General features: G+C 44.6%; 1 protein-coding gene across 1 annotated transcript in view; it reads right to left on the reverse strand.

Annotated features, from left to right (window-relative positions):
• BMP6 (bone morphogenetic protein 6) overlaps positions 1-22074 on the reverse strand; it is an 88212-nt gene extending 66138 nt beyond the window's left edge. The window contains exon 1 of the mRNA XM_014885833.2: positions 21648-22074. Coding sequence (XP_014741319.1) covers positions 21648-22074 — 427 coding nt within the window. The remainder of the gene's footprint in view (positions 1-21647) is intronic.
• Positions 22075-23457: the final 1383 nt, after the last annotated feature.

Raw genomic sequence — 23457 nt, forward strand, 5'->3', positions numbered from 1 at the left:
ACTACTCATCTGTGCTCACCACCACCAACCAGGAACATGATTTACCATCTGAATTTTTCACTGCCACGTATTTCAGAGGAGTCCACAAGCATCCAAACTCACCCTGGCACCAGCCACCTCTCACCCATGAGGGCTAGCAGTTCATCAGTGCAAGCCACAGTGTGTACGAAGCCAACCCAGAAGTCACATTGTGAACACTATCTGGACTGTGGTGGAGATTGCTGCTTTCTTCAAAGTTAAGAACAGGAGGACCCAGAAATGAAGCCCTAAGACTGAAACCTCGGCATTTGTGTAATCAGCAAACAGGAGGCTTAAATGGTAAAACCCAAGGCAGCAAGGGTGCAACGTGGCACACAGCCTCCCACATTCATCCACAAAAATGCGACCACCTCAGAATTACATGATCAAATTACAAGCCCTTGCATAGCTGAACAGACAATGCTCCTCCACCGAGGCATGGGCTGTCTTCAATTGCTGCAGAAAGCCCACAGCAAACAAACTCAGAGCCGAGACCAACATCTGCATTACTCTAAGAAATGGGAATGCATTTGCATTTCCAGCCTTCTCAGGAAACTTTTGCCCATTGTTCAACCCACTTGGTCTCTGTGATTTCTCAGTACGGACTTCAAAATGGCCAGAAAGCCCATTTAGCAGAAACAAGAAGAATGTGCTTCTCTCACTCCCAGGGAGTCCATAAGCTCCCCTGTAGAATATACCATGAAATGCAAAGCCATGCCTACGAGCCTCTGAAAATGCCTACAGCATGTGGGCAGCAAATAACCAGTTACCTTTACCTCAGTGACTGCTTTGTGTCACAAACCCTATATGAACTCTTGCCATCCTCCCAAAAAAAAAACCCAAAAAACAAACTTTAAGGGGAAAGGTTCCTTTTTGTCCATGTTTGGGCTTTGCACTGAAATAGAAATGTATTTGCTTTTCTCCTGTTCAGTCAACTGACTCAATCCCCTACAAGCTGTTCTCCAAAATGCCGAGTGAGTCTGTATATTCTGCTGAGCCCAACCATCAAGACAGGTCCATCACTCAACACGAGAAATGATCCCTCTGTTCTCCACCAAGCAGATAGTTCAAAACATCAATTTATGAGCAGATACCAAATTTCTAAACCCAGACATCACTGATGTCTCAATTTCTGTTTCAGCTGCACTAGCCTAAAAATGATTTCCGTGTACACATGCCTCCCATGGACATGGAAGCAAGATTAGGTACAGAAGACTGTTCTGCCTGTACAGAAATAAACTTTGTGCAATCCTTACTTTTCCTTAAAGATTAAAAAAACACGTAAATCTATAAATGTGGTGTGAAATACTGCAAAATGCATATTCCTGCATATTGATACATAACACACTGTATTTCATTAATTTCTTTAATGTGGATAGACACATATTTTTCTGTTAATCTTTGAGCATTTCGCTCCTCTGTCCTCCACCCCTTTTGTTATTCCTGTCATCCCGTCATGTCCTCTTAGCAGTCAAGGGCAGAGCTGCCTTCTCTGTTATGTATTGGTACAACGCCCAGCACAGACTTCTCATTACAAACTCTGAGCCCTGCTGTAAAAGGAATAGCAATTAAACCCATGAACAAATAGATAAATTTCTGAAGAGAATGTACAACTTACATAATGACACAAATTCACAAAAATGCTGGTTTCGTGTCAGTCAGTGCTGCAGATGCCAATTCCCTCAAGAACCTCCATATTTTATAGGGTTTTTTATGGCGCACTGGGACAGAAGAGAGAGGACGACAGCCTAAAGCCAGCCCTTAATCAAATGCAGATTTACCTATGGAGCATGGGCTGATAATTAGTAAGTTGCATTAGGAAACAGCTGGGGAACCAAAATGACTCCTGGTGGTAATGAAACCTCAGGTTACCCGAATTTAAAATAAAACCCTTCAAGAAAAGACTCTTCAGTTAGCCATCATTTTTTATTACCGGTATGTGGGACACTCCCTGCTAAAAATTCCTGCTTCTCTGGGTGGAGACTGATCACTTCTGAGCCATTTCTTCACTGAGTCTGAACCACCCACATCTACCAGGAACATTTATTGTGATGAATAGACCTATTAATACCAGCTTCACCCCACCCTATACTGCTTCAGAGTATGGAAACTCAATGGATGTATCTGGTTTTGGTTAATATGCCATGACTCTCAAGTTTTACAATGGGAAGGCAGAGGAAACACATTATGTATTTTACTGTAGTATTCTGGCACATTCTCCATAAAGTGGAAAATTCAACCTATCGGGGATGCAATTTTCAGACTTTGTTTATCAAATCTTACATCCTTCTTCAGCTTTTTCCACAAAAAAATATTTTCTCCTTTGTTCTTTGCCAGGAAGAGCCAAGAGCAAGCTTTGGGTCCTCTCAAGTTCAAGTTAAAAACCACATCCAAAAGGATAAGAAAGGGACAACTGCGTGTGAGACTTAGTGTGGGAAAATCTTTCAGGAGGAGTTTTGAATGTGGCATGGACTTGCTTCCACCTCATCTTTTAAATTCTTGCCACATCTAACATCCCTGGATGTCAGAAATTAAATGCTGATGTAAAAATCAAGGTTACTGCAACCTGATGAAAGCCCTATGCAGGGGTCACTCAGAAGAACCATACAGAAAAAGGCAACAGCTTGGATTGCTGTGAGCTATCCCACAATCACAGATAACAAATTTGGAGCAAAGAATATAAAAATAAGTGAGACAATGCAACCGTCGTAACAACGAAGTCAACTCAAAAGGACAGCAGAAGTGGGGAAGACACTGAACTACTTTCGTTATGAGGCAGAGGGCAGGCATAGTAAGGCTAAGATGAGGGAAAGAAAGTGCAACAGGCTTTCAAACCATACACAATTTAAATATAAAGTTCACCTCCTTAGGAAAACCAAAGAGTGAATTTCCTCATTCATAGGACAGCTGAGGCGGCTACAAGGCAGGAATCCACCACCACTTCCAACACTTCACCAAAATGGCTTCAGGACAGGGATGCCCCAAGTACAGCTCCTGGGTGAGCTCTGTAGGGACCTCTTCTCATCAAAGTCATTTGTCTGCTTCCAAGATGCTAGAATAAAACCCTTACTTTCCTGTGTTTCCTGGCACTGCAGGAGATCCTTGAAGGCCAGCTCCCTGGGGAGCAAGTACTCCTTGACAACATGTTCCAGAACAATTCCATTTTCATGATTACTGGTGTGACCAGGTCACACCTGTCCCTCCCAGCAAGGCAATTTCCTAACTACTTCAGCAACCCTTGCTCCTCCAGGTGGGAAGCACTGAACACCAAATGCAGGGAAGGGCTGGAGGAGCTATCACTGCTCCATCTACATTTCAGAGCCAGCCAGGACCCTGGATCAGGGAGAAGCAGCATTGCAATGACTCCACTTTCCCCAGCACATCTGATAGTGCCATTAGCACAACTGGCTCCCAGCCACCTGAGTGAGAAAATGAACAACGGGATGCTTGTGAGGAATGATCAAATAAAACTTTAACATCTGAATAAATGGAACAGAACACCTGGCAGAACGACTGAGGTCCAACCACATGTACTGGCAGCACCAGCAAGAGCTCCAGTGCTGCTCAGCACTGCTGCGGTGGGGAGAAGCCTCGAGCTCAGGCTGGTTCCACTGCAGACCCTGTAAACAGTTTTGGGCCACCTCTTGGCAGAGCACTTCAATTTATTTTAGATTGCCGGCACTTGCCAGAGGGAACTATTGGGAGGCCCATAAAAACTGAGTTTCCTCTCACAGTGGCAACTGATGAAGTAGTCTTTGCTTCCTGACCTCAGTCATTGGAGAGTGCTACCGCCTGCTGTTACAGAAAGCTGCTGTGTGACAGTAAGCAAGCTGACACCTAATTGTTACATTTGACCAAGTGTTTTAATTAAGGGCAGAGTGTCTTTAAAATAAACTCTTAGGAGGCTCTGGCCCACATTCAGGAAAGCACTTAAGTATAAGCTTTAGACTGTCCCTATTCAGGAAAGCATGTGCTTAAGTGCTTTCCTGAATGCAGATGTATTCCCGTCCTGGGGCTTTAAAAGTGCACTAAATAATAAAATTTATTGCAATTTGACTTCACTGTTTTCTTGAAATATTTATTTAGCTGTTTCTTTATTAAGAGTAAAGCCACTTGAATTTCATATCTGTTTAACAACCCTTGCTGCTTGCTGATTGCATTCCAAGAGAATCTGTTAATGCTGTTCCAGTTAAACTCTAGGGCATCTTCCCCCACTATCGTGAAGCTGCCTCATTTTCTTGACACACCAGTTACTCTCACACAGGGTACCTACTGGCCACATACCACTCAAAATAATTTTGCTTGGAGTTAGAGATCTTTGAGTCTGTTCTCCACCATATACGTGAGAAGGATATAAAGTCAAGCTTTATCTAAACTTTCACTCGTGCCAATAGTAATGCCTGTATTCTTATACCAATATAGATGTCACAAGTCAGAAGAAAAAGCCAAATTTCAACTAGCAGGTCCTTCCTCCTGCAGCCAATACGCAGTACCTGTGTTTTACATCTCTCACAAGCTACCTCCAACACCTTTGCACTGCAAACTTTAGATTTTCCTGAGAGAAAGCTGATGGTGTTCAGCAGGAGGGGAAGCGCATGTGAGCACAGCATGCACACACATCCACGCGAAAAACTGGGAGAAGAGCTGAGCTGTGCTTTGTCCTGCTTAACCACTGCTCCTGCAGCTTCTGAAATGGGAACTTGAAACTTGGGAAATGAGGACACAGGTGTCAAATTTGTCAGTACTGCTAGAGCACAATGAAGTGGGAGGTGGATCGTTCTTTTTCCGGTGCTCATTTGGCCCATAGTTACACTGTATCAGTCCCACATTTCGTGAAGTACCTCAACAATCTGACCCTTTTCCTGTGGTCCTATGAAGAAGCATCAGGTATTGACCCAAGCTAGAGAGCCTCAGTGTCTCTTGTGGGGCAGGAGCCTGCTTAGACCCCATTATTGAATTACTGACAATTTCTCACGTGCTAAGGTTAGGACCAGCGAGGGAATTTTCCTCAAATCAAAGCAGCAGGAGGAGTTTGCATGTTAGATATTTTCTCTTCCCTTTGTACCACTGAGAACAGTTCACATCCACCTGGGAACACCACCTAGCAGCTGCTGCACTGCTGGGAGGACCCAGGACACCAGTGACACTGCTGATCTCTCCTGCTCCCAGTACATCTTCCCCAGCAGCTTACAGCTGCAAGTGCTGGTTTTCACTTCTTCACTCCTACTTTTTTTTTTTTTCCAGGGCAGCTGGCTGAGTCCTGTGACCTGAGAGACATGGAGGAAAACTGGAACAGATTTCTGTGGAGCTTGCTGGATAAAATGCCTACAACACCTTTGTTTTCAATAGCTCTGTCCTTGCTAGTCCTAACATGAATTCACTTTCTTAGTTCAGACTTGGGCTTTTTGTGTACACCACCACTGCTAATGAAAGTACCAACTGTCGTACTCTAGCTTACTACCTCAGCACTCCAAGTGCATAAAGAAATGCCAAAGGGATGGAAAAACAGGACATTGAAGTGATTTAACATAATCTGCACAATACACAAAAAAAAAGTTTTCAAAGGCTGGGGAAAAAACCTGCATCATTAATTGTCCTCTGGCTACACAAAGAAGCAGATGCAAATAGAGGTGTGCCAACTGTGACCAGCAGGTACATAATTAAGGGAACACCACATGAAGACACGTGCTTAATTTATTCAGGTGGCAAGGTTAACAAAATAAGCTCAGGGAATGAATGCAACACAAGCAGAACACATAAAAACTAAGAAAAAGCCAGTCAAGATGAATCATACATCTCAGTCAAAAGAAGGAATAGTTTGCTTGCTTTAAACTCAATGATAAGTGGCTTCCTCTCATCTTCCAAAAATGCATTTAAAAAGGAAAATAGTATTTATAGCTCAAGTTAAATCACAACCACTTTATTCATCTGTTGTTTCAATTTTTCCTTAAGGCTTATGTTTAAACACAGCCCAAAGCACCTCACTCTCAGCAGCCTTTTCACATATGCTGCATTTAATGAAAAAGAACAAAAGTCATTATGATAAAGTTTTGTAGGAGAGGACATTGCAAGGGAAGAAAGCAGCATCGTTTTCCTCAGACTTCTCTTCTGAGCACCACCAAAGAGATATCTGATCCCTCAGTCCAGCAGCTGCACAGGGGATCTCATGGACAAAAAAAGCTTTCAGGACCTGATCTCCTGCCCCCATAAGCCTTGTCTGTTTCACACAGTGCTGTGGTGAGGCACCATTACTAGTGTTTACCTAAGTCTGAATCATGCAAACTAGGAAAGATGGAATAAGAGGTAAAATAATCAAAAGCTGCATCAGCAAAAGCTGTGGTTTCGGTCAGTGGAAAGTATTATTTTTAGAAAACCAGAATCTCTTAGTCACCATCCTTCAAATTCACTTGCCTACACAGGCAAGAGCCACGACCCCTCTCCCTGGTCCAGTTCATTCCTCCTTCTCCAGAGTTTCCCCTCTCCTTCACGTCCATGGAATCAGGCATGCGTGGCCAGCCCAAGTGATTTGCTGGACATGACGGACCCATGACCAGCTGCTCCATTTACTACAACTCTGGTGGAGCCTTCCATATTTTGCTTGTGATTGTATCCAACATTCCAAGGGCTGGCTTTTTTCAGGGGTCTTCCCCAGTTTTGCCTCACATGTACTTCAGCCTCAGATAACCAAAGCAGTTTTCACAGCTCAGCTGCCCCAGAAGTAGCAATATGTGCCCTTCATGCCACACACAGTGGCAGCCAAATACTCTGCAATGCAATCGGAGATGATCTGAACTGCTGGGTAATTGACCTAAAAGCTTGAAATCTGGGATGGCAAATCACAGGCAATTCTGCTAAGGATTCCCTTTCCTCCTCCTTTGCTTCTTTGTGTCCCAGTTAGTTTGAACACACCCACATGCCCAGGGAACTCCTGCTGCAGCAGAGGGCAAGGCAAAACCAGTGGAGACCTCTGCTACAGCGGCTCTGACACTGAGCATGTGGCAGGGAGCAATAAGACAGCAACAAGGTGGATCCCACCAGGACACTGTGTCAGAGCACTGCCCAGGTATTCTTCAGCAACAAGCTCTTGTCTGCATGACTTCCTGATGTGACTTTTCCCCACTTTATCCTTGGGATCCAGAACAGACCTCAAGTAACTTCCCACAAGGCAGGAGGGCAGTGGGGCAAGGAGACAAACCATGAAACCCACAAAGGACAGCAAGAATCTCCTTCTAGGCCACTACAACCTGGGCTTAAGTACACAATCCCTAACCTCCACTGAGGTTTAGTCTGTACATGCTGAGGGCAAGTTTTGCTGTCCTTACTCTTCAAATAGCAGCAGTGAAATCTTTTCTCTGGGTAACTACTGCCTCTGACTCTGGCACAAGGCTGCATTTCCAGCAGGAGAAGCACATTAGAAAATTGCTGTTTGATATCAAGGCCTCCACAGTCTCTTAATAGTCCTTCATATTTTTTGTAGTTTCATACAGTTTTAGAAAATTTAGTTAATTTTAAAATAATGAGTTTATTTAACTATGATATTTCTCTCTTCTCATTTGCTGAGAGGATCTGTAGTACAAATCCAGGTTTTCTTCCATCTCAAATTGGTACAGTGCAAAGCCAAGAATACATATGTTGCTAGCTGGAAAATAAAGTGCCCTTGATTCCTAACTTTATTTTGGACAGTTCACTCCAAGTTATTAAAAGCCAAATTCAGTAGTGAGAAAATATATATAGCTTCAACTGTTTTGTGTGGGTTTAAAGTACTATTTGCTTTATGAGTAACAGATTCAATAATGCATATATTTACATAAAAATAGTTTTGACATTTAAGTTAACTTCTTGCCAAGCTGGTGCAAAAATGGAAATGTAAAAAGCATGAGCCCCTATGCTGTAAGTCTACTATTTACAGGTAATTTTTTTTCCCTTGGCAATAATACCTGAACGGTATGTTTTATAGCACTAGACCTAGCCACTCTGAGTCAATTTAGTGTTTATGGAACGTGCCAGACTGACAGTTTGCGATTTAAATGCTCCATGTCAGCCTGTAGTTGAGCTGGGGTAGGGGCTAGGAGAGTTTCCAGAACCCAGGCCACTGATGGACCCCAGTTGTGTTCTGCAGACACAACAAAATCCACCATGGCACAAGTCCAGTACACAGCCACGTGAACACCCAACTATTCCTCAAGCCCCAGGAGGCTTCTGAAGAGGGTGGCACCAGCCCGTGCTGTGCAAGAGCATGGAATGAAGCACCTACCACAAGTCAAAGCCCCAGAATGGTTATAAAATGCCCAAAACTTTAAAACTGATGCTGTTCAAAAGTACCCTACTCTGCTAGCTCTGGGGATGACCAGGCAGCAGTCCTGAGGTAATGGATTTGATGGACAGAAGAGGTTGAAAACAGTCTTTTCTACGACAGTAACCAAGATTCTTTTTTTTTTTTCCCCAGAGCAATTAGTCAGCTCAGGGATGTCAAAACATATAACTGGGCCATGAGACAAATTACAGTGTAAGTGCTGCTACTTTGCCAATGACCTAGCAGCCTTGACCCTAAGATTTCTAATGTTTGAAGTCTCACGTTCCTTGTTCAGTATTGCAGTCCTTCTAAAGATAATTCAATTAAGATGAAGGGACAGGCAAACCTACCTGCATGGATCCTTCATATATATAAACAAATAACAACAAAGCCATACAACCAAATGGGTGATATATTGGTATAAAAGAGACAAATATAAAATACATACATATACATTCACCAAGCCTTTGGTTGCCAATTCACTCTTTTGCAAAAATTCATGACAACTGGCTCATCAATACTCTGACTGTTCCAGCTGAATGGTCTGACAATCAACAGTAATCTTTACATTCTAAGCGTCATAAATAGATGAAAATACATAAACAGAAACAATTATTCAGAGCTGAGGATAATCTTGATCCTTACTGCCGCCTCATGTGTTACATATTTTTTTCTGCTGTGATCTCACCAGCAATGCATCACTGTTTTAAACCACTGTGAGCACTGATTCTGTGTTCAGCAGCTGTGTTTGTTTACAGGGCTAGAAATTAGCACAGGACAAATGGACTTCATCCAACTGAAATTTTATTTTGGCATTTTCCACTACACTTCACAATATATTGGTCCTCATAGACCAATTATGTATTTGCCACTGACGCTGGCCAAGGAGAGCACATAAGCAAAGATGGGGCTCACTAACACTACACAGGGATGCTTTTATTGCTCCAAATGTGGGCTCCCTAATTGCTAAGCACAACCCAGTCCCTTGTAGCCAGGAAAGTCCACTACTGTATTGTCCATACTTTTTTTTCTCTAGGAACATAAAGAATGTCATCATAATCCACCCTGCACTTTGCACTCTGCCAGTTTAGTAAGAGCGATGAAATGCAATGATATTTTATATTTAAAGGGACCTGCCTGTGCCCTTCACACTTATAATTGAGCTTCCAAAGCCAATTCCAAAAGACCATAAACCAAAATCAGACAAGTCAGCCCCAACACCATTTTCCATTTCAACATTTATGAGCTTTTTCATTGACATGCATTTCAAAACGAACAAAAGAGCAGCCCTTTGCCCCTATGCACTTTCCATCTCCTTGACCATTACCTTAGCACAGAGCTGAGGGGTGCTTCAGTTTTCCCCACCTTGCTTTAGAATAAATTGTTAAGGAGGAGTTCCTGAATTCACTGGAACATGGTGGCAAACACACCTGATGAGTTCTCGCATACCTGAAGGTAAGCGTAATCTTAAATGCTCACCCTAGTTATTTAGAACACCTTTGTAAGCATTTCCCATTTATGTTAGAACTCACACAAAAGACAATCATAAAGTGCATTAAGTTGTAGTTGAGAGACTTTATGCTGCTAAAAATATTCTGGTTCTATTTTAAAAAAAAGGATTTTAGAGAAACTACCAAACAGTTCCACAGGCACCAAACAATTTATTCAGGCAAATACCCACAGCTAATCTGTCAATTAAATCAATAAGCCCTGATCAAGCACCTCTCTGGAAAGAATAAAGTTAAAAGTACTGTGCAATCTCTTGAAATATGTTTTTTTTGGGGACTGAAAAAGCCCAGGAACATCTGCAGGGCATTTTATTTCTGAAGAACTGCTTCTCACTATTTTTAACTTTGTTTCATGCAACAAAGTCTGATAATTTAAAATAATAGCAATGATGATGTTCTGACATCACAAGATGCATGAAGAACCTTGTCAAAGTAATATATTGCACTCTGCCATGTAATTATGTTAAGCTGGAGCAGAGTGTTGGAAAACTTAATATAATCATTAGCCCAGTGCTGAATGTTTTGATTGTCAGACAGGTTGTATATGATGCAAATATATGACTCAGAAATGATTTCACATAAACATTTTGGTAACAGTAATCTGACTCATAACCTCCAACATAGAAAATAACAAGCTGCACAAAACATCTGTGCGCTCCGAGCAACCCCAGCTTGCAGCAACCTTCACAACTCTCCCAGCACACAGAGACCAGAGATCCTACCCCTGAGGACCTGAAGCTGAGAGATGTTGACACTTACCTTTCCAAAAAGAGTCAAAGAACGAGCAAAAAGTGCTGTCATTCCCACCAGGGATCCCTGGCAAAGAGCTGTGATAGTTTTTGCCATCTGATAGCCTGCCCAGTGGGCATTGCTTGGTTTCGGTCCACAATTAACAGGGCTAAGATGGGAGGAAAGGTTTGTTGTTATTCCACCCCAAAGCTTCACCATGTCAAGTACAACACAATGCACAATTCTTCTTCTATTTATTTTTTCATTCATTAGGAGATGGACAGCTTCTTTCACAGCCCCCTTCTGAAGACAAATGTGCAGTCTTGAGTGACAAGGAGGATTTACCGTGTGTTATTTCAGAGGAGGTTTGCCATGTTTATTCTGGAAAGTGCCATGAATTAATGAACTATCTCTTCAAGCTTCAGTGCATTGGAGCTGCCAGCTCTCTGGCTGCCAGAAGCAACAGACTGTTTTGGGACCCCATAAAACTGTTTTTACTGAGACTAGAGATAGCAAAAGTATCAGGCAGACCCAATCCCAATAGCTTCTGAAATATAAAGGAGTCATTATACCAACTTCAGCTGTTACACTGCATTTTTATGGGGAGTTTCTCAACAAAACTGTCAGTTAACTCAGAAGAACATCTACTATAAGCTTCCCTGCAGTGCAGGCATTACCAAAAGTCAACCAAACCTTTATTAAGCTCTCCCATAGTTTCAAGTTAAACATGTGCTGCTTGCCTGTGATCTCTTTCGTCTTTCCTATGTTCAGCTGTTGGCAAGCATGCCTGAAGAGCCATGTCCCTAATGGAACACGGCTGCAGAAGGCAGAGACTGTGCAACACTGATGAATAAGGTTCACAAGCAGGAAGAACTAAAGCCTAAGCCAGGTGAGAACCTGTGGGCTCCAGCTGATTCATGCTGCCACCTGAAAAAAGACAGGTTTCACTAAATAAGACTATCTTGTTTCACTGGCTCCATGAGCTCGGGAGGACTGGCCAGGTCAGTAAAACAGCATGTAGGCTTGTAGTGAGATTGCAGAACTGGAAGGAAGAATTTCAGGGACCTCATCACAGCCCTGGTCCAGTCATAACCTCTGAGCCTCAGCTTAGTTATTTGGAAAATCAGTATAAGAGTGATTTACAGTTGTCAGAGCACTGTGCGACTTCAATGCTTATGAAGTGTTTTGAGGTTCTGAATAAGAGACAGAGCAGTATCTTGATGTTGTCTAGCAAGTAACGAGCATTACATATCCTGCAGAATGGAACATTTTTGGACAGCACAGCTGCTACAATCATTAAAGTGTAAAAACTATCACATGCAAGAGACAAGACACAGACATCTCAAAGAGAAAATCTATTGTAGTACGTTAAACAAATGTATTTTCTCTCCAGCTATCTTCCATAGCATAATAAGTTGGAACTTCCTTAAATATGAGAACTCTTTTTTTTTTAAGTCTCCCCTCATTTCTCTTCACTCCCTTCCCCCTCTGCCTTTTTTCTTTGTGGGTTTAAAAAAAAAATTTAAAAAATTTAAATAGTAAGCCAAGAGATTCACAATCACCAAAGCCTGCAGAACATACAGTGAATTTTGGCAGGACATGCATGTTTATCCTTTTCATATGCTGTTTAAATTATTTTTATAAACAAGTCATTATCTTGCATAGCCACTGCTTGGTCCCTTTCATGTCAAAGATGTTTGATGTTACAATAATTAAGCAAAAAGGTCTGCATGCTTGAAATGCTGTCTCAGGATGACGGTTTGTGGGCAAGAGAGGCTGCTGGTTTTCTAAAATGAAGGGTTTATTTGCCAACCTTCATCATTTATGTTGAGCACCTGGATTCTGTACTTGTGGATCAAATCTTTCTGCAGATATTAAAACATGATTTTCAAACCAGGCTTAAATTTTAAAACCATCCTCCTACTATTTTGCATCAAAATTCTGCACACATGTCAAGGCTTGCAGAGAAGCCTCTACCTGCTTGCATAAAAATATTTTGAAGAACCAGGCTTGGCATCATTATGAAGTTTCAAGTACATTAAAAGTGTGTAAGGCCTCCTCCTGCACCACACCACCAGTGTGGCCAAAAAAAAGTGAAGAAATGTGAATGGGAAGCCCATGGTAACTAACATAGGATATGCCTCCTCCCTTTTTTCCTGCAGAGCATCTGGCAATTAAAGACTGCTGCCTCTACCTCTGTTCATTTAAATTTGAACAGAGGGAGCTTGCGCCTCTGTGCCATGAGGAATTAAAGCTCTGACCCCTTCTTTAATCTCTGATAAAGAATCTTTATCCAGATATTTTAAAGCAGTTTGAAAAACAGGGAAGTTATGCTGCAGCAAGTGTTCATGTTCAAACAGCTTTGTATTATTACAGAGTTTACAAAGGCAGAGGCAGACAGGTCTTTTGCATCTTGTACATATTAGTTACAGTTAAACCTTATTTTCCAACTTATTTGGATAATTTTATTCCCTGTAAAAAGACTGGAATTGACTGCTAAGAGCTTTACTCTTCTGGATTTCTCTCTCAAATGGTCTGGAAAGCCCAAGAGAGACAAGGATGCAAGAAGGCACATCTGTTTCACTCCATAGCTGTCGACCCCTTCCTCCCTCCAACACCTCTTGGCTTATGTGTGCAGCTATCAGACCCTGCTCATAAGCTCTAATCTGTTCTCATTTTTAAGTGCTCTTTGTTGCCTGGTGTGGAGCTTAACACTTGTGCTTCAATAGACATTATGTCACCCTTTAGCCCTTGTACAAACAGAGTGTCTAATACCTTGATCATACACACCACACAAACGTGATGCGGTGAGCAACGAGATAAGAAAGCTGCAGCAGTACACTTCAACATAAACATCTCTGTGCATGCTTTAAACATGGCACATTTTACAGCCTGCACTTGATAAAAGAAACTGTAGATGTCCATTTGACAAGATTTTGGGTTGAACAAATATATATCAGAGTGCTTCAAATAGCCAATTCATACATTTCTCCCACTGCAAACCACCATTAACAGACATGGAATAACACATCTTTGGAATACTGTTTGAAAATACTCCCTCATTTACTATCAGGAAATTTGACTCTTCAGAACAAATGTTAACACTGTCTTGATTAATTTGTAAAGCTATTCAAGCCATGAAGTACATCTGCACATTCAGTATATTTCCAATACTGTGCTTCTGTTTTCACTTTCAAAATGTTTTTATTTACACACTAATATTTGACCTATGAATGTTCCAAGTTTTATATGGAGCCAGCTGTTCTAAATTCTGGTTATACTGAGCATTCGTGCAAAACATCAGGTGATATCATTGGATATTTTTAAGGGGAAAGTTCACAGGAAAGCAGTTATGTATTCTTGTGATTAACACCACATTGGATCAAAACAGTCATGTCTAGCTCTCCGAAAAATACAGCTACTGTTTTAGTTAGCAGAACACTTCGGCTCTGTCTACATTATCCTTTTTTGCCAAAAGTTCCCACTGTTGCTACCACTGATTCAATTCTGTCATTGTGCTATGATGAACACTGCTACGTAAAATAAAAAGAGCTGAAAGCAGCGCTGTCAAAATCTTTGTGCCCTTAACAACAAAACAACAACAAAAAAACCCATCTCATTATATCACCAAAAAAACCTCAACCAACCCAAAACCCAAATAAACAAAAAAATCCATTCCAAAACTCTGCCCAACACTACAAGACTGTTTCTTAAGTACCTGAAAGTTCAGGAAATGCCAGCCCCAATCCACCGCAGGTTTTCGGAATCAAAGTCCATTCGAGGTATTAAACACCCCTGCAATCCCACAGAGACTCAGCTTCTTTAATTAAGCTTTGTTCTCCTGCAACAGCCCTGCAGCAGCTGCAGCTCCATGCCCTTCCCAAAGCCACTGTGTGGGAGCAAAGCACCAGGCCACTTAGTGTGCTGCTGCAAGTCCAGCCACACCTGCTGCAAGTGCTGCAGCTCTGCACAAGGCACCACTGCTCACCCTCTGCCAGCCACGACTGAAAAAAAGATGGAAAGAAACTACTCACTGAATGTCTCCTCACCCTCAGCATATCACAGCTACAGAATCCCAGTCCCAAGTGTCCTCTCAACTCCCACTTAGAATTCCAGGCAGTTTGGGCTAGAATGGATCTTCAAAAGTCATCCAGACCAACCCCTGCCATGGGCAGGAACACTGTGCAGGAAGACAGATTTCTCAAAGCCCCACCCAACCTCACTTTGAACAGCTCCAAGAATTGGGCATCCACAGCTCCTCTGGGGAAACCTGTTTCAGTGTCTCACTGTTTCTGTTTGAAAAAATCCTGCCTTCTATCCAATCTAAACCTGCCCTCTTTGAGTTTAAAACTGTTTCCCCATCAAACGGGAATCTAGGTGTGACCCAACACCAGGCTCCAAGAATCAGGTGGGCAGAGGACAGCTTTCCAGTCCTTAACCTCCATCTCCCAGGCTCTGAGGTCTGATACTTGCTGTAACAATTGGGAATCTCACCCATGAGCCATTTTTCCATTTGGGCAATAGGGCTTGTTCTTTGCTGCACACTGCTATATAAATGGTCAAATGGAAATGTTAAATGATTAGTAGGTGGGCTGTACTTTACAGCATAGCTGTGCATCTGCTGGGATACAGCAGAAACACACAATGGGACTGTTTATGTCCCAAGTAAATCATACCTTCCTCTAACCCCCTACAAGTTAGCAATGAGGCAAGATGACCTAAAAAGAATCGTGACTCCATGGCATGGAAAGTCTAAACACCACCTTCCTTCCTCCTAAATCACAAACACTGCTTAGAAATTTATATTTAAAACTACAAGAGAGAGTGTAACCACTGCAATGCACCGGGCTAGACCCAGCAAGGATCCACAGCTCCTTGGCAGAAGTACAAGTCTGCAGCAAGCTGTCCCAGCAGGAGCTCAGCACAAGACATCCATGACAGCTGCCCAAGTGATTTTCTGCTAAAGCCATGTTGAGCTGGAAGAAAACTGCCTAAAGAAAACCTTTTTATAAGACATGGTTTAGCTTCAATTTTTTTTTTCTGAGGGAAAGAACTAGGAAGTTCTGCTGTTATTTATACAAAAAAATTTTAAAAACCAAACAAAAACAAAAAACCACCAACCTAGCCCCACACCTGGGTTTCTAATTCAAAATGCAAATTTTCATTTATTTACAGATTAAAAATTTGGCTTGAAGTAACCAAGACTGGTTTGGCAATACTAGCTTTTTACAATTACAATAAATTGCTGTTGTTATTGTTGTTGCTGGAAGAAAAATTTGTGTGAAATGTTGAAGTCTAAGACTGTAAATTTTCAAGCTCTGAAAAGCTTTCACAAGACAGAGAATAATCCTACTAATGTCACACTGTCTGGTCCCAGTAGCTTAGTCCAGATGACAGTCAGACTTGGATAAATTGCTTACATGAACATGACTCTCTGCTCATTTCAACAATACAGGTTTTGAAGAGCAGCATTTCCAGGAGCCACACATCTTCAAGGGCTCCTAGCCCAAGGCAGAAGGATGACTACAGTCCCTCAAACTCCAAGCCCAGAGGAGTGGAGGACTTCTAAAAGTCCGTTTTCCCTTTCTTTAATCATATTGTCAGGCAGCTTAACACTAGCAGGCGGCTCGGCTCACAAGCAGCAGCTACTTCAAGATTACATAAATGAAGATCTTGAGCTGCATCAGTTGAACAGCAAATATAAGGCTGCTCTTTGGCACTTGGGAATCTGTCTTGGCATCAAAGCCCACTATACAAGGCTTGGCAGAAGTCAGTAAACTCATTCCCATCATCAGCTTCATGATTTCTAGTATTGGCCTGCTTTGGACACACGTGGAGGACGCTGCTCACATGCCGAGCAAGTGAGGCTGTACACAGCCAGCTGGCAGCACAGCCAGATCTGCAGCATCACACACTCCAGTTATTCCCTCTGAGTAGATGTCTTGACCTTTACAACACGTGGCCAAGAGCATAAACAGATGGGATGTCAGTATGAATGGTACGGTCCCATCAATACAATCACACAACATCTCTGACACATCTTGGTTGCCTAATTTCCTATCTCCCAACAGCAAGCATGGTACTGGGAAAAAGACAGGTGGGCTGATCAAAATCCTTCAGATGAAAAAATTCACCTGCTTTAGAAACACGTGTAAGGATGTTGGAGCGCTGCTTCCCTCCTGTGAAAAGCTGCGCAGAACAAAGGCATATTGCTTGCACCTAAGGTGCTGTGGATTTGTGCAAGATCATTCCTAGAAGGAAATCTGGTAGGTGACCGCTGCCAAAAAGATGAAAAGCCTGTTTGTAAGACATCACATTCATAAGGTGCTGCTTCATAGGCAAGGAGACAGAGAGAGAGAGAGAGAGAGTACTTGTACAACAAATCTTATATTTACCTCCAAGCAACTTTCTTGCACTGGAAGGGAGCACCCCTACTTCAGCAGACACTTGAAGTCTTGCAGGGAAGAGGGGGATTGAGTGGAGTTTGGGGATTCAAAAATAGAAGAAGCTTTTCACCACAACCCCAATTCAAATAGTGCTGAAGCTTCAGTGCTGACTGCAGGACTGCCTGGCAAAAGGTAGCTTTCCCTTAACTTTTTGCATGAAGCCCTCCCGAGGGACCGGTGGGTCCTATGATAAAAGGGAAAACCTTCTCTCCAAAAGCATAGATACAGTGAATCAGTGCTGTTAGCCTCTACAAAAAACCACAATGCTGAATAGCCTGGTACCACACCCCAAAGCACACCTTTTATGATCCTTATCTCTGGCGGGTTTGATGGGTTCAGACTTTTCCTGCACAGCTATCAACAGCCCCAGATTTGGGTCACGGCAGAAACTCAGACTGCCACTGAATTCCTTGGTTTGATTGTAGGAAGTGCATGGCTGTTTTTCCTCTCGGTGTGGATGCCATGATAGGAAGACATGGGTGAAGACCATGTTCTGACACAGGACTGCTTCACAGCACCTTTCATGACACAAAAATAATTCTGGATGCAGTTAAAGTAGCAGTCTTTGACAGTCTTGTTTTCTGCTGCTTCACACAGCATGCACTACTCTGAAGACACCAGCTGGTGAAACAGAAGATGGAGTGCAGATCCCCTTCACATCAGCACTGATGTGCCTGAGAACACTGGATTCAAGCTGTCAATCCAGCATCCCTGCCTCAAGAGGGATCTCCATACTAACCCTGGGCTGCTCTGCCAAGAGGAGATAACCTTATCTCGTGCCATGAGGAAGGTACATTTTCCAGATAGGAACCATTAATAGATGCTACTCTCCCAACAGTACTGTGTCAAGACACACCACACATTTATATCAATGCTGCTCTTACAAAGAGAGCTGAACAGTTTCACAAAAATGTGCTGGCCCACAATGTACTCCCCCACCCCAGCCCCATAACTCCACAGCACAGAAGTTTGGTACCCTGCTTCGTCAGTGAATCCATGCAGATGTTTCCATCTGTGCTAGCTCTCCAGACTTCCTATGTGGGAAATGAAAAGAAACAGATACTTGTCAGATGCCTCACCCTAATGAAAACACCCAAAACAGACACTTCTAGGATCATCTTCCAAAAAAGATACCAGATTTACCAAGGACAGGTTATGTTTTCTGTCAAATTATTTTTTTATATTTAACCTGATAGATTAAATTTATTGTCTAACTTATCTGAACTGGTTTCTATCTAGTGTGATTTTGCTTGTAATGGGAATAAAAATTATTTCTCCTCCCTGATATTGCTCTCCAGGTGTTTTATAAAATGAAGAGCTAAGCACCTCCCGGAAACCCTGGACACACCAAGCTCCCCTATAATCAGCCCCTCTGGGAATCATTGCCCACACCCTGCAAGCCCATACTACGATACAGACATCACCAGGTAAGCAAGACAAATCTCAGACTCCCCATTTCAAAGACTGATATTTCTTGTTCTCCCTGTAAGACAGCAACTCCCTGTGTCTGAAGAACCTCCACACCTCTGTGACCTTCCTTTTTCACTTAAAAAAAACCCCAAAACAAAATAGAAACCATCTCCAAGAACACCATACCTTTAAGACCGGTATAAGCCTGGACTGCCTGAATAATCCGAGACCGCACCCAAGTCCTTCAGTTTTGCAAGACCTTTGCAAAGAGGACTCATATTCTGAGCACATATGGAAATATAGCCTTCTCCAGACAGAAAACACGTCTGCTGTGTCCCCAGACTGAAGGATGTAAATTGGTCAGGAAGGGCTGGAGCCCTACATATTTTAAATCAGCAGTGACTCCAAGCTAGTGACTCTTTTTGGGCTACAGGGCTGGAAAAAGTAAATGCACTTTTATAAGAACATCAACACCTGCAAACTTTAATGACAAAGCAAGACTCCTCTGCACAGCTGACCTAGATGATGGTTTTCCCACACAATGAGATACATCAAACTTTTGGCTCTGAGCTGCAGCAGAAGCAGCATCAGCACCTGAAGGCAGGTCACCCATGCTGACTTGATACCCACACAGTCCTGCACCTGCATTCCCAGGTAATACCATACACTCCTCACCCAGCAAGGATCCCTCACATCTCTTTGGTAGTTGCCCCTTCAATAATGGAAGGGGAAGTCTTTAAGGTTGAACATAAAGTTCTTCAGAAGTCAGTTTTAACCGAACAGAAGTAACTACATGTATGGCCACAAGCAGAAAGCCCCAATTAAAATAAGTCTGGCAATGTCTGCTTATAAGCAGACTCCAGCTGTGAGTTTTCAGGGTTGTTTGACCTGTGCTCCATTGGAATAGTCAGTGTGCTTGAAATCAAGAATTCTTCCCTTTCTGCTGTGATCCCACCATCTTTTGCTGCATTTCTGACTTCATCTAATAAGCTACTTTGACAGATTCACAAGCTGGCTTTCTCCCATCAAACCTTCGGTTTCTATATTGGAATATAATCTTAGGCTTCATCTAGTTTTCTGACCTGAATTGCTGTTAAATGGAAAAGTAAATGTCAACACACAGGTGAAAGACCCCAAAAAATCCCTGGTATGTCAGAGAAGCCACAGAAAATAGCCTAACAGCTGTTCAGTCCCAGCCCATCGATTTGTCAACACTCTGTAACAAACAATCACATAAAATGACATTACGGTTTATGACTCGGGATTTGGAAGTTGATGAGAAATTTCTACAGTTGATTCATGCTTCCTGGGACGTGTAACTAGCATTTCAATTGCACTATTTTACTACATTACATGAATAATTTTCCTTGTTGTTACATAAGTGTCTGGATCCAAATTATCAGAACTGATTTGAATCATATGAGTGGAAGGGGTTATTATACTTTCAGGTCTATCATCTAATACTCTCCTGGTGCTTTATAAAGAGCTAATTATCTTCTATAACACCACATACTCGCACTTATCCCTGAAATCAACTCTTTTGGGAGCTGCCTAGCCCCGTGCAGGCACCTTGTTTCACATCCCTCAAGTATAATGTGCCATGGGGATTGCTTACAGACAGCCAGCACACTTCTTAAATTCACAGCTACAAGTATAGGTCCTGAAAGTCCCCAAGGCAAAGAACAGAGACAGCAGCAGCAGCTCTGTGTATGCAAAGGACAGAGAGGCTTGGGGAGGCTGGGAGGGAAATAAAACAGAGGCAGGTGCCCTATGGACTTGAAACCTGTACAGTATTTCCCAGATCTCAGTTTCTGAGCTGAAACCGCACGGATTTCATTGATGGACAGTTTCAGGATGTCTCAAATGCATCCAAGCTCTGAGATAGCAGCACCATCTAAACATCCCCGAGCTGACTTCAAGACAGCTGAGACCCTGACAGGTACACACCTGCAGTACGAGGAGGCAACAGGGCTCCACGCTCCTGGGAGGTCTGAGCACCTAAGGCAGCTCAGCTGTACCCATACCAGTTGTTTCAATGAGTTTCAATGTAGACAAATCCTTCAACAACTGTTTGCAACTCTTCTGACCTACCACGTGATTTTCATCAGGTACAAAAATTAATCAGCTCTTGTTCTAGGTGCACACAGCATGGTACAAAGCTATTGAGCACCTGCACCAGCACTGGGAGATCTGAGAAATTTCCTGCTGCAGTGACATATCCCTGCTCCAAATGAGTAAACACACAAATTGGGTTTGGTTGGTTTGTTTTGGTTTTTTTTAAAAAACAAGACAAGCTGTTGTTGTTCTGGCACACAGCTCTGGCAGCACAAGTAAAAAGACAAAGTTTTCAGCTGACCGGCTAAGACACTTGAGCTTCATAGGAATTCCCTAAAAAAAGGAACTGTAATTTGCCAACTGAAATATTTTTATTCGCCATATTAGGCTGAATCTAATTACACTGTTTCCTTACAATTGCATAGTACTAAGAGCTCCTTTAAGTAAAAAAAGCTCAATTACTTTCCCACTGCAATGCCCGCCCCAGAGCCCTTCACATCGCTGACGGGATGATTTGTTTGAAGAACAGGTTGATGTCTAACAGAACTTAATTCAAGATTTCCACATGATACAGATTTTTATCATGTTCCCGTCCTCAATCACCAGAATAACCTACGCAGAGTCGCATATTCACCACCACAATAACCCTGAACCCTTAAAATAAAAACAAATAAAATAAAAAATTAAAAGGAGAAGACGAGGACACAGTGAAACAGCGTGGCTGTATTTTGTTCAAGCCCAAAACGCATCTCTGCGCTGCTGGACATTGCATAGAATGAGTGCAACCTGTACTCTGGCATGACCCCAGCTCTGCTGCCCAAGAAGCAGAGGAGGGTGTGTTTAATTCTGAACTATAGGCTCTGACCACTACCATCAGAACAAGCACTACTTAAAATTATTTTTTCTTCCTTCCTCTCACGCGGCCGCCCCCAAAGGTTGTGCATGCTAGGGTATACTCTTTTTTTACTGTTTGCGAGAAGTTTTGCCCTTCCCCGAAGTGAGCGCCCTCCTGGCCGAAACCCGCGCAGCCCAAGGTGGGTCCCAGCCGGCAAAGCCCCGACCCCGTCGCGCCCCACGGGGGAGCGGCCGCCCGTCCGCACTGCCGGGGCCAGGGGTGTCCGCGGGACGGGCGAGTGGCCGGGCGGGCTCCGGGCAGCCCAGGACTCGCTCCCTCGCGCCCTCACTCACCCAGGTTGACGAAGCTCATGACCATGTCGGCGTCGTTGAGGAAGGCGCTGTCCTGCGGGCTGGGCAGCGGCGGGGCAGGGGTCGGCGGGCGCCCCCCGCGCTCCGCGCCCGCGCCGCCCTCCGCGCCCTCGGCCAGGGAGTGGTAGAGGTCCAGCATGAAGCGCGGTGCCGCCGTCAGCCGTCCCGGCGGCGGGGCCGGCGGCTCCCGCGGCAGCGGCCGGGGGCGGTGGGGCAGCCCCAGCACCGAGAGGATCTCCCGCTGCATCTCCCGCTTCTCGTGCGACTTCAGCCGCCGGTAGAGGAAGCCCGAGGCGGCGGCGGGCGGCGGCGGCTCCCCGCCCTCGGCGGGCAGCGCGGGCTCGGCGGGGCGGCAGGCGCCGCTCAGCAGCGCCCAGCAGCAGCACAGCCAGGCCAGCCGGCGCGGCATGGCGCTCGGCCCGGCGCGGGCGGGCGACGTCCCCGCTCCGCGCTGTCCCCGGGGGCTGCCCGCCGCCCTCCAGCCCTGCCCCCCCGCGGCGGGTTCGGCCCGGGCCGGCGGGGGGCGGCCAGGCCGGGGGGGCTCAGCGCTCGCCCCCGCCGCCGCCGCGCATGGCCGCCCGCAGGGCACCGCGCTGCGGAGCCCCCCGCGCCCGGCGCCGCTCAGGTGCGGCGGGGCCGCCCCCGGCCCGCTCCGGCAGCTCAGTTCGCCATGCCCCTGCCCGGGGGATCCGCGCCGGGCCGCGGGGGCTGCGTACGGGGGGAGAAGAAGCAGGGTGAAGAGCAGCAAACTTTTCTCGCTGCCAGGGAGCGAGCGAGCAGCTCCTGCGGCTGCAGCCCCGGTCCCCGCGGGCTGGCCGGAGCGCGGCTGCTGACAGCGAAGGCAAATCAGCAGCGCGCCCGCCTCTCGGCGGGGCGGGCGGCCGCTCCTCCGGGGCGGGGAGCGGCGCAGGTAGCGCGGCCCCGCGGGGGCGGACGGGCGGGGAGGGGAGGGGGCAGCCGAGCAGGTTCAGAAGCGCCGGCCCCGTCGGATGTCACGGGCTCGCTGCGCTGGAGCGGCGCTCCGCCAAACTGCGGCTCCGGCCGCCTCTGCCGCCAGGCTCTGCCGGCTTGTTCCTTGTTAAAGGAAGGGTTTCGGCCACCCCTCCTGCCCCCAGCGGGTGTTGGCAATTTGTCCTGAAAATAGGTGGAGTTTTCTAAATCTGAATAAGCTTTGCGGTTCATTTTATGCAGGCTACGGCATACTACAAAGCTTTTTTTTTCTGGAGTATCTTGCAGAGCTGAACAGGGAACTGTGGTACGTGGCTGGGTGTACCCAGGTGCCCCCCGCCAGCCCTGATCCATGGAGTACGGGTTTGCATCCTGTGGAGCAGGCTATACTGTCAGGAAAGAACATACTCTTTCCTACAATAATGCTGCAGCTCTGATTTCACCACTTTTATCAAAGAGTGAAAAAAAACCAAACAAACCCAGACACCATCCAACACTCCATTAACAGCATTTTGTTTGAGCGAGAGGCAGTTCTGCCGTACCCTAATCCCTGACTTCATGGATCTTCCTCGGATTGGATGAGTAAAGCCAATCTAGTCTTACTGAAATCAGTGCAATTGCTCTAGGTTTGAACTGGGATAATTTCATAGGAGTTGGCCCGAGAATAATATCTGGACCATTTGAAGTCACTGGCAAAATTTCCATTAACTTTATTAGAATCAGAATCTGGCATTAAGTTCATATTCAGCTTCCCAGAGACACAGCTGAGAATATTCAGGACAGAATACGTTTTTTTCAGAAGTGAGGGGTTACACTGAGCCTTCACATCTCTTAAAGTGAGGTT

This window comes from Sturnus vulgaris, chromosome 1 (genome assembly GCF_052056855.1).
Source record: "Sturnus vulgaris isolate bStuVul1 chromosome 1, bStuVul1.hap1, whole genome shotgun sequence".
NCBI classification, from domain to species: Eukaryota; Metazoa; Chordata; class Aves; order Passeriformes; family Sturnidae; genus Sturnus; species Sturnus vulgaris.